Consider the following 12,070-nt stretch of genomic DNA (forward strand, 5'->3'; position numbering starts at 1 on the left):
TTGTGAATTTATTTCATGAAGAGCCCCTTTCATGAACACAATCTGCAACAGCCTAAGTGCAAAGAAGAGGGAAAGATCGAGAAACACTGACCCAAAATTACCCCAAACTGGGCTGTAAGATACCTTCTGCATCATACAGCTGCCACCAGAGAGGAATTACAGCGTTAATGCCCATTTCTTTGACTATTTCCCCCTGTTGCTGTTGTTTAGACAATAAATTATTTTTCTTCCCTTTAGAGTGCCAAGCCCCTCCTGAAATCCTCAATGGGCAAAAGGAAGATCGACGCAGGATGCACTTTGAGCCTGGGACATCCATAAAATACAGATGTGACCCTGGCTTTGTGCTGGTGGGCGAAGAATCCATACATTGTACCTCTGAGGGGGTGTGGACACCCACTGTCCCCAAATGCAAAGGTATCAGGACTTGCATGCAGATGTTTTGTAGTTTTGAGATTGCTTGAGTTGTTTCCTCAACTTCGTCTCTTCTTCTTAGTGGCAGAGTGTGAACCTATAGGGAAGTATCTCTACAAAAAACCTCAGAATCAATTGATTAGACCAGATGTTAACTCTTCTTGCGATGAAGGGTGAGTGAGTGCTGGCTCAGCCTCAACTGGGTCTGGCTTATCAGCGCATACTGCAAGCTCTGTGTAAGCGTTTACCTCAAAGCCCTTCCCTGGCCCGTGTCCATGGAAGCGCTAATCTTGCTAGTTTTCCATGTATGGGAACTACTCCTGTGCAAAGGGTGATGGAGCTGATGCTGGCTGCATTCTGTTATTGCTTCTTGTCCTGAACGTGGTGAGTCTGCTTTTGAGCCAATAGCTCTTGCTTAGTTTAATGGTCACTAGACGGCAAAATGACACGACTCTATCTCTAGGTCCCGGTTAGGTGAGAGTGTTTACCAGCTGTGTCGAGGCACCATTCCTTGGTATATGGAGAATCGTCTTTGTATAGGTGAGTGGCACCTATGTGTGCCCTGGAAGATTTCTCTTTTAGGCTGTGTTGCGGGAATAGAAATATTAGCCTCTGTTCCATTAACTTTGTCAACAGTTTTTCTGTCTTTGTACTGTCATCTCTCTCCACTTCGCAGCATAGCAACCACTTAATTTAAATGTGTTTTCTGCCACTGATGCTCTTTTGTAATTTAAGTGTATAAGGTGATGAAAGCAGCGAGTATATGAGCCACCATGTTTAATTTGGGGTAAGCTGTAGTTTAGGGAGAAAAAAGCTGTATTTAGTCTGTATCTATGGCTTCATATGATCTTGCGTGATTTATGTAACTTCTTTGAAATTCTATCCCCTCACCTAAAAATTAAGCATAAGATTACAGACTTTAAAGTTATTTTACCTACATGGTATTATCTCTACTTTTTAAATGATAAAACTGTGTGTCAATAAGTAGGTACTCAATCAACAATAAGTATTTTTGGCTCAACTATCAAATAACCTCTGCACAAGGATGAAACTCAAAAACAAAAAGGCTTAATTCTATGCCCCTGTACCTTTTATTCATCTATTGTTTATTTAAAAAAGAATTCTTGTTTTAATTAATAATTTACTACTGGCCTTTACTCCCTCACTATATGATATTGATGTTCATGTTCACTTGTGAGCTTTGATATAACTCATATCATCAAAACTCACCCATATCCTCCAGGAAATTTGATAACAACAGATTCATAGCCAACTTCCTTTCTCTTCTTTGGTGTTTAAAACTGAAACAGAATGATATGGTCACTTCTCATCTCTCCAGAAATCACCTGCCCACCGCCCCCTGGTATCGACAATGGGGCACACACAGGGAGTTCCTCAGAAGACTTTCCATATGGAACCACCGTCACTTATTCCTGTAACCCTGGGCCAGAGAAAGGAGTAGAATTCAAACTCATCGGGGAGAGCACCATCCGTTGTACAAAAGATGGTCAGGAGAGGGGCATCTGGAGTGGCCCTGCTCCTCTCTGTAAACTTTCCCTCCCTGCTGTTCAGTGCTCACATGTCTACATTGAAAATGGATACCAGATATCGGGCAAGGAAGCCCCATATGTCTACAACGACAGTGTGACAGTCAAGTGTGTTGATGGGTTTACTTTGAAGGGCAGCAGTCAGATTCGTTGCAAAGCCAATGACACCTGGGATCCTGCAATACCCGTTTGTGAGAAAGGTAAACAGCCCAATGGGGGGAAAATAAGGTATTTACTTACTATTCTCATCTCCCACCCAAAACTACACTCATGGAGAAAGTCAATGGGGCACAGATTACTATCCTACTTCTTTGATCTGTAACCATGTTCTATGTGTGTTGTATATGTTCCTTGTGTGAATGTCTCTTGTATCCAGAATATATTCAAGGTAGATACTGGGAAGACCTGTTTAAAGAAGTCTAGTTCTTTCAAACAAGCAGACAACATTCAGTAATGAATTAGAGCTTTATGATCGTTGGCTAAGATGTTTAAGATTATCTGTTGTCAAATGCTGTACTGTGAATGTTCTTGAGTATAAGTTCTTTTGTTGGTATTTATGTGGGAAGTTTTTCCTTCAGACTGCCGGCCACCTGCGGGAGGAGATGTTCACGAGGTTCCAGCTGATGCGCATGTGGTTCTGTTTAATACATCCTGTCAAGACGGGTGAGTATGAGATGGCCCATCCAGAGAGGGTCCCCACTTGGTTTAGTGCATTAGTTGCACCCTCAGCTTGTCTTGGTGACTTTTTTTGCGGCTCCTCACTGCCACACTCACAGAGACTATGAGGTTCCGAAAGCCTAAGTAGCATCTCTGACTTGTTAGTTCCTTTTTGACATGGAAATAGCTTTGCTGTGAGCAACTCTCTTCTAAAAAAGTCTGCTTCCTGGGAGGGTCAAGGGTTTTCATTCCTCTGCACTGAAGTTCTTATGTAGGAGTTCCTCTGTATTTGTGGTATGAGGAGGTGAGGTTTCAGAGACGTGATATTGGGGAAAAGAAAGAATGGATGATAATCTCTCTCTAGGTACCAGCTGACTGGACATACTTATCAGAAGTGTGAAGATGCTGAGACTCGGGTTTGGTTCCAAAGGATTCCACTTTGTGAAGGTAAGAGAAAAATTAAAGTTATAAGTGAGGTGGTTGGGGGTTAGACACGGCAGGCCACGTAAGAAGTAGCTTATAACTACTTCAACTATCTGTGTTCTATCTCAGTGTAGCTGAAGTAAGAAATATCTTTCACAGTTTAGTCAGCGTTGTCATTGACAAGTAAAGTTGTCAAGTAGGAACTATATATTTGGCATATATCTGCTAATTATATATAATGTGTGTATATGTATATATATAGTTGTATTTATAGACTGTATAAATATGTAGTCATATTTCTAGTTTGTATTAATATAGTTGTATTTCTTATTACTTTATTGTATTTTTAAAATTTGGGGGGGTGAATATGTATTACTCATACAATCAGAAATGTTAATAAAGCTGTTTTGATGAGAACAATGCAGGTTGTAAAGCTAAATAATTGTATCATTAAGTGTCATACATGCAGTCACATTTGCACCCGAATGATGACTGTCCGCCTTGGTACAGTAGCTGAAGCAGCATTTCCCGAATCTCTTCTGCAGCTATTTACTGTCCAGCTCCACCAGTGATTGACAACGGGAGGCACACAGGTGTGAGGGCAGAACGCTTTCTATATGGAATTGAAATCTCTTATGAATGTGACCAAGGATTCTCTCTTGTGGGAGAGAGAAACCTACGATGCATAAGTGATTCTGAAGGACGTGGATCTTGGAGTGGACCTCCCCCGCGGTGCTTAAAACCTCCTCCTGTGGCCCACTGCCCTAACCCAGAAGTCAAACATGGATACACGCTGAATAAAACTCGTTCGTCATATTCCCACAATGACATTGTATACGTTGCCTGCAACCAGGGTTTCATCATGAATGGCAGTGACTTGATTACGTGCCATACCAGTAACAAATGGGTGCCAGGTGTACCAACGTGTATCAAAAAGGGTAAGTTATTTTAAGAAGTTAACTATGGGATGTTGCTTAGAATAAGGAAATGTTTTTTGAATCTGTATTTGCCATTTGAGCTAAAGAAAAAGATGTAAATGTTAAAACAATGAAAGTGTTTTCCAAGATACCTGCCTTATCCTCTCAGTGAATTCTCCCCCTTTCCCCCACTCCCCCATTCCTTACTAAGTCAGTTGAGCAAAAGTACATGAAAGGATTATGGTTAACTTCCAAAGTGATGGCTTCTACAAAATTTATTATTTTTCTTAAATTAGAATAATAAAAATTCACTTATCATTTTGGGGGGTAAATGTTGGCAGTAATATCGCTTGATAATTTTATATTTAAGGCTATAATACCAGTTGGAAAGAGAACTTTTGGTGTTCGGAGGCATGAAGCTGGCCTTCAGACCCAGTGAATTGTCTTTCTTGTCATTTTAGTTATCATTCATCAGTTATATTCCTGTCAGTGACTAGGTGACCATGTACAACAGGGACTGGCAATTAATGACCCAAGAACTGAATTCAACTCACCAGAACTGTTCTCTTTGGCCAACACAGTAGTCTCTCTTTAAGTGAAACCCATATCCAACCCCAAGATCAATGTTGAACCTGTGATTCACTGAGGGCCCCCTCTGCTTTCCTGCAAGGCAACAGTTGTTTGAATTGGGCTTTGGCTGTCATTTGTAGAAGGGCACGTTCTTTCCCCTTCGTCATATCTGGTGGCTTGACTCCATGGCTACTTGTGTGACCCTTAGAGCACAAGTTTTCTGCTATTTAAAAGGAAAATGAAAGAATATTATTGGCTGATAGAGTACAATTGTGGGCTGCAACCATTGAGGTTTCATTATCTTACTTTTGACATATTTCTTCAGGTCATATACCCCATATGTAGGCAGTGGAAATCTCTGGCCAGTACTGCTGGGTTTGTGTGGAATGGGTATTACTAGATACCAATTGGTTGGCTTGTTGCCTGCATTCTTCCTATATGGCCATCCCTCACAGATAGTGTTGGCTATGTGTTCCTCTGTACTAAATTAAAGACCCTTTTTTATTGGTATTTAAGCCTTCGTAGGATGTCAACCTCCACTTAAGGTGTCCAATGGGAATCATACTGGTGGTGAGAGAGCTCGATTTTCTCCTGGAATGTCAATCATGTACCGCTGTGACGAAGGCTACCTGCTGGTGGGAGAGGCACTCCTTATTTGCACACACGAGGGCACCTGGAGCCACCCTGCCCCTTTTTGTAAAGGTGCATTATTTACTTATTTGTTTATTTAACTCAGATTTGTCCCAAATAAATATATGCATTAGGTACTTTCAACTTAAAGTCACCAAATAAATGCCTCAGTTAGATAATTTAATTAGATGTATTTCCTTGGATTAATACAGGCAGTTGATCTAAATACCACAGAATAAGAAAAGTGACTTAGAGTGTAGTCTCTGTTGAGGGATCACTTATGAAGTCATTTAAATATAGAAAATTGAAATGCTTATATAAATTAAACAACCAAAGTGTAGATTGAAGTTACACTGTGATTGTAGTTATTTTAAGTATGCATCTGGCAAAATACTAATGAAAAAGCACAATGAGTTTTTCAATGTATTTCCTTTGAGTGACGGTAGGATTGATTATGGGTATATTTTTTATGTTTCATTAAGCATATGGAATATGAGAATTGAGTTAATATGTAATATTTGTTGAGCACTTTTTGCTGTCTGTCTGATACTCTGCACTGCATTTTGAGTGCATTGTCATTTAACCTTTTTGAGAACTATATGAAGGTGGTGCCATTATTATTCCCATATTAGAGATGAAGTCTCAGTAGAATGAAGAGATTTATAACTTTTCCAAGGTCACACATTAGGAAGTCCTAGAGTCAGGATTCATCTCCAAAATCTCACAGTACTGACCCCTACCCTGAAGAGATGAAAGAAGAAAGAGGAAGTATGTACGTGTATGAAGAATTGGAGAGTAAGAGTCGGTACTGATAAAACAGTAATTTAGAATTTGTACTCATTTAGCCCTAACAAGTCATTAACATTAACCAGCTATTAGTTAGAAACTAAAGCAAAAGGAAGGACAACAATCAGGCTTAAGTTACCTAGAGGTTATTGAAATAGATGGCTGACACTGAAAGACTCTACCTAGGTTATCATTTTGTTATTTCAAGGAAGCTTTCTTTACTGAGAATTAACTCAGTTAATGATTTCATAGAACTTTCCATGAAGAGCAGTGTCTACCTCATGGGTAAATGAGATTCCTTTCATTTCAGAGGTAAACTGTAGCTCCCCAGAGTATATGAATGGAATCCAGAAGGGGCTGGAGTCTGGGAAAAAGTACCAGCACGGAGCAGTTGTTAATTTGGAGTGTGAAGAGGGATATACCCTGGAAGGCAGTCCCCAGAGCCAGTGCCTGGAGGATCACGGATGGAACCCTCCCCTGGCTGTTTGCAAATCACAAGGTAAGTACAAGGGACTTTGCTGATATTTGTCTCACTAGAGAAAGACAGGAAGGGGTATGCCTCAGTATGGAGGACTCCTGGATTTTAAATTGACATAGGCCTGTAACCGGTGATATGTTAGATTTGAAGTAGGTTGTCTAATCTAGAAGAAGCAGAACTTTCTAAGGATGAAGGAAGTAAAGAAAGAAAGTAGAGGAACACTAACTTAAAAGGTGCAAAGCTAACATCACATTTTGTATATCTTGGTTTATCAGTGCTTAACAATTTGACAGGGGCCTCAAAAAATATGTTTACAAACCAGTTATAACACTTAATATTTGCTTTCTAACCCAAGAAATCCCTGGTTACACTGAGCATATTGGTTTTTTATTTGGTGAACTACTCCAACTTAATTAAAGTGAAAATATTTTTAAAGTCCAATGAGTTGTTATATAAAAAATGAAAGAAGAGTGGGTAGACTTAAGGTTCCAATTAATATTTTTTAATGGAATTAGAGAGATAGGAGTGGTAACTTTGAGAGAATGCTAACTTCAGACATTGCCATGGGTCTTTGGACTTCATTGAATCATGCAACTAGACTAATATGTTCATGATTTGGCTTCTTTTTAGGCTCACTCACTCCTCTTGTTGGTGGTAAGTTCTCTTAATTACTTAAAGAATGTTCTAATGATCTTTTTAAAATAAACTTTTAAAAACTTTGAACAGTTTTAGGTCATTATTTTGTTTTTAACTTTATACTTTGAAATAATCTCAAACTGAAAGAAAAGTTACAATAATATTGTAATAAAAGCTCCGATATATAATTTAACGATATTTACCAACTGTTTATATTTTGCTACATTTGCTTTAATCCATTTATATCTCTCTACCTACGTACATCCAACACATTATTATTATCATTGCAAAACAATTTGAGATTGAGACCCTTTACACCTAAATACTTTAGAGGGTAGTATCTGTTTTCATGAATTTGATCAAATGATATTTTATAAAAATTTATATAAAATGTGAGGTCTTGTATCCTGCCTGAGTATTACTAATTTTTTTTCTTTAACTCATAAGAAATTTACCTTTTTTGGTGTTTATGGAATTTGTAACGTGCCCTTCACATTACAAACGGTCACTTTTGGGTAGAGTTGTATAAATAATTAGAACAGCCAGCTATTCTCAGTTTTTAAGTTGAAAGTTTAGTTTCCATTAACTCTTAGTCCTTAGCATGATTTGGCATTGTCAGAATAGACTGGCTTATTTTACAGTAGAAAAACGATTTCACAACTGACAGTCAGATGTTATACACAATTGTGGGATCCTGCTCTTCTGAGCCCCTAATTTTACCCCAGTGACTGGACTATTACTACTAAAACTGAAAGGAACAGAAAAGCTCCACAGAGCTTGACTGGGACCATGTTGTCAAATGCTTGGTGCTGCCCTAACCGGTTTGGCTCGGTGGATAGAGTGTCGGCCTGCAGACTGAAGGGTCCCAGGTTCGATTCCAGCCAAGGGCATGTACCTTGGTTGCCAGCACATCCCCAGTGGGGGGTATGCAGAAGGCAGCTGATCGATGTTTCTCTCTCATCGATGCTTCTAACTCTCTATCCCTCTCCCTTCCTCTGTAAAAAAATCAATAAAATATATATTTTAAAAAATGCTTGGTTCTTTAGACTAAATGTGGACTAGATTGAATCAGAAAAACCTTAAGCTCACGTATCATTATTTAGGAATCCAACATTTACATGGCTCAGAAAGAATGAGTATAAAAGTAACATATCATATTCCCCTCCACTAGGGCTAGGCCCCACAATCACTTCTAAATGATATAGGTCACAGTTTTCTGGTATTCGATAATTGCTGTTTTATTTTCTAGGCTTTTCTGTAGGTTTGCTATTTCTTCTCTTCTTGACTGCTGTCACCTTATACCTGATACCCAGACACAGAAAACGGTAAGTTCAATGCCTGCTTGGCCAAAGTTCACGAAGGTTTCAGCTTCTTGCCTGAAACTAAACGTGGAAGCACAAGTTACCTGAAAGGAGTACAGCAATGTGAGAACTGGAATGTGGCTTTTCTGCAACACACGGAAGCCCTACCTGGCAGATCTTAAATGATATCAGGCGAGAATTTAAATCATGAGTCATCATTCAGATGACTCATCACAAAAATTCTAGAAAGCAGAAATTCAAAAAGCCTAGTGGAAACAAATGCAGGTATTTTGGTATATCCCATCTGATCTTTTTCTTACATTCTTTTTTTCTTTTAAAATTGAGATTTTGACATTATAATCTCCTGCCTTAATTTTTTTTTCATTTTGCGTATGTACATATTTTTGTGTCTTGAAATCATGCTTTCCTTTTAATTATATAATAGATTATTGTTCTGTTTCATGTATGACTGTGGTAATTTTCGGTTGCTTCCACATTTATCTTGATAATAAAGATATGAACACCTTTAATAAACCTTTTCACATACATGTACTTATTTCCAGAGCATAGATTTCTAGAATTTCTAGGGATAAATGTATGATGTTTTAAGATGCATAATAAATATTGCCAAATGACTTTCCAGAAAGTTTGTCCTAACTTGATCAAATATCAAATTATTAATATATTTGCATATTTTGTGTTTCTGGGCTCCTTTTCTCCTTCATTGAGCTATTTTATTAAAATCACTTTGTATTTATAAGTATGGCTTTCTACTCTTATAATATTTGGTAGGGCAGGAATTCCCTCACTATCACTTTTTTTTTGTTCTTTCAGATGATTTTAGATCATTTGTAATTTCTAAAAACAGACATGTTGTGATTGCATTTAAGTCTATAGATTAATTTGTGAGAAATTGGCATCTTTTCTGTAAAGTCCGACAATAAAGAAGCCAGTTGCGTGTTTTTTAAACCAATGTTCCCTAAACTAATTGGACTACACAACTCTCTTTTTTTTTCCTTTCTCTCTCTCTCTCTCTCTCTCTCTCTCTCTCTCTCTCTCTCTCTCTCATATAATGCATTTAACAACTCATGGAACTAACGTTCCACTTAACAGACATTTGGGGAATCTAAGAAGGTGGTCAGGAGCTAGATCATCAGAAGCCTTCAGGCCATAACGAGGAGTTAGGGTTTATTCTATAGGAACTGAAGCAAGAGAAAAATATGTTCAGATTCACATTTTTAAGAGAAGGGGCAGGGTTGGGCCATCAGCCGAAGCAGCAGTGGCAGGGGTCCAGAGGATGGAGCAGGTGCAGGACGCATCTTCACGGTTGAGAGCCTAGGATTTCCAGGACTGAGTGTCGTGTGGAAAGGAGGGAGAAGGGGGCACAGAGAATGAGCCAAGTGGAGGTCACTTGAGGTCCCAGTGTTTCACCAAAAGAGGGAAAGGGCAGGTTTGTGGGGAAAGATGACTGGCTCCGTGCTGACTTTGCCACTTTGTGGCACTTGCGATGTAGGACTCAAGAGAGGGGCCTGAATTCAGATAGGTGACGCTTACATCACCATGGAAGCCTTGGCGCCAAAAAAAAACCCTTAAAAGGTAAAAATAGGATGAAAACCAATCCCAGAACAGTAATGCTTAAGAGGCAGGAGGGGACGGAGCAGTCAGAAGTAGGAGGAAAGTTAGGAAACAGTTGTTTCCCACAATTCAAGGGAGAAAAAGGTCTCAAAAGAAAAAACAAACAAAAAAACAACAGAGGGGTGTCATTTGCATGCCTTTCCTCGCAGGAAGTTAGAAGATAATTTTAGCCAAGAATAATTACACATTTAAATAAGTAGAGAATGTGGTCTCTATCTCTTTCCTTCATGCTCCTTCCTAAATTTCCTATCAAGACATAGCATGTGTAGGAGAATATGCAACCTTTGGGAATGCTACAACCTGAAATAATTATGTTCATGATGATTATGAAGTTTATTAACATGATTACAACACACACTATTATTTAAGTGCCTCCACTGATAGGAACCAAATGTTTATATTAAACCAAATTTCTAAGCATCACCTTCTTATTTTATTTCCATTTTCTAACCAAATTCAATTTATTTTTTTATAGTTGATACAGTCATTTCACCTGCCTTAAGTACTTTTTGCAAATGAGATGAATAATTTTACAGTGGATGTCTTGTAACAAAATTAAATATTTATAAAAGCCATCTAAACAGTTGAAGGAGAAACTATTCTTTTTAGGCATCTAACATATTTTCATAAAATCTAAATGTTAAATTGACCTAAAATTACCATTTTATAACATTCTTAATGTATCTTCCTGTAATCTGACCTCTAAAATATGGTACTTAGGGGAATGCTGTAACCCTAGAAGTAATCTTTGTTTCCCAGCAATTTTGTAATACTTTATTTCAGAGTTCTACGTGGTAGAATAGTGACATTTTCTTGTCCTTTCCTAATGTCAGCAAAGTGGTTTTAGAAGCACAGCAACGTATATGTGCTTTCAAAGAGGAAAAATAAAAATACCCACTTAAAATCATGTAATGCTTTCAGTGGTATATGACTATGTATTAAACATCAAATATAAAATTTTCCTTTTAAATTAGATTTGGAGATTATGTCGCCAAAAGGTAAATCTATGATGATGTCCTAAAAAAAAAAAAAAAAAAATCTTTGATTTCCCCCTCCCCCTCCCCCCCAAGACGGTTGGTCATAGTTATTAGTCATTGAAGTCCTGGATCAAAAGTAAAGCTGTGTAATGTCACCTTCTGACCGGGGCACTTGGCAACCTAGCACGTCGTTTATTTTTATGGCCTTTTCCAAAATTGGGGATTTTAGTGATTATTACATTGGTTACTTAGGACAATGTATGATGAAAAGTACTTATCCATGAAAAGTACTTATCATGTGTTGGGAATTATGGAAAGAAAACAACTGTTACATCTTTGTAGTAATCACAGCCAATGAGTAAAGATTTTACTTTTTTCTTCCTTCTTCCATTTAGCAATTATTATACAAACAAAAGCCCTACAGAAGGAGATCTTCGCTTAGAAACACGAGAAGTATATTCTATTGATCCATACAACCCAGCAAGCTAACCAGAAAATAAGCAGGTATTTAATGAAAATAAATTGTTTTCTTAATTTCTATGTCAAAATGGTATTCAAAGTCTACTCATCAATAAGCACAGTGCAAAGTATTGACTGTTCTGTTGCAGTTTTTAAATCTTGCATAGAAATTCACATAATTAGATCATGTTGCCAATTAATATTCCTGTTATCTTTTATTCATTTATCCATTCAACAAATACTTAAGTAACAAAGTGATTAAGAATACTATAAATAAGAAGATGGAAGTAAAGTATTATGAACACAAATAAAGCAGGAAAGGGGATAGGGAGGGCGGGGTAGTTGGAAGGGAAGACTTCACTAAGAAAATGGCATTTGAGTAAAGATTGGAGTGAAGTAAGGAGCCAGCCAAGTGGGGGGAGAACAGCGCATGAAGAAAGAACAGCAAGTGCAAAGATCATAAGGTGTGGTGTGCATGCAGTGGCCAGTATGGCCCACTATGGCTGGCCAAGGGAGAAGTGGCAGAGATGAAATTAGAGAGGGAAGGGGAGGAGGGGGAGACGATCCATCATGTGGAGTATGCTAGGTCATTGAATGAACTTGGTGTTCATTCTAATCTGGGAACCATTGGAATGGTTAAGCG

At 38.2% G+C, this 12,070-nt stretch overlaps 1 protein-coding gene across 1 annotated transcript in view; it reads left to right on the forward strand.

Annotated features, from left to right (window-relative positions):
• Positions 1-12,070, forward strand: part of LOC102768212 (complement receptor type 1-like) — a gene marked incomplete at its 3' end in the record, with an annotated part of 135,542 nt that overhangs the window by 15,045 nt on the left and 108,427 nt on the right. The window contains exons 11-24 of the mRNA XM_015571895.1: positions 22-56; positions 238-414; positions 494-584; positions 875-951; positions 1,751-2,276; positions 2,452-2,471; positions 2,537-2,621; positions 2,980-3,062; positions 3,584-3,976; positions 5,042-5,227; positions 6,252-6,440; positions 7,050-7,073; positions 8,305-8,380; positions 11,364-11,454. Of these exons, the coding sequence (XP_015427381.1) occupies positions 22-56; positions 238-414; positions 494-584; positions 875-951; positions 1,751-2,276; positions 2,452-2,471; positions 2,537-2,621; positions 2,980-3,062; positions 3,584-3,976; positions 5,042-5,227; positions 6,252-6,440; positions 7,050-7,073; positions 8,305-8,380; positions 11,364-11,454 (2,053 nt within the window). The remainder of the gene's footprint in view (positions 1-21; positions 57-237; positions 415-493; positions 585-874; positions 952-1,750; positions 2,277-2,451; positions 2,472-2,536; positions 2,622-2,979; positions 3,063-3,583; positions 3,977-5,041; positions 5,228-6,251; positions 6,441-7,049; positions 7,074-8,304; positions 8,381-11,363; positions 11,455-12,070) is intronic.

The sequence above is a fragment of the Myotis davidii genome, unplaced genomic scaffold (genome assembly GCF_000327345.1).
Source record: "Myotis davidii unplaced genomic scaffold, ASM32734v1 scaffold469, whole genome shotgun sequence".
Classification (NCBI taxonomy): domain Eukaryota; kingdom Metazoa; phylum Chordata; class Mammalia; order Chiroptera; family Vespertilionidae; genus Myotis; species Myotis davidii.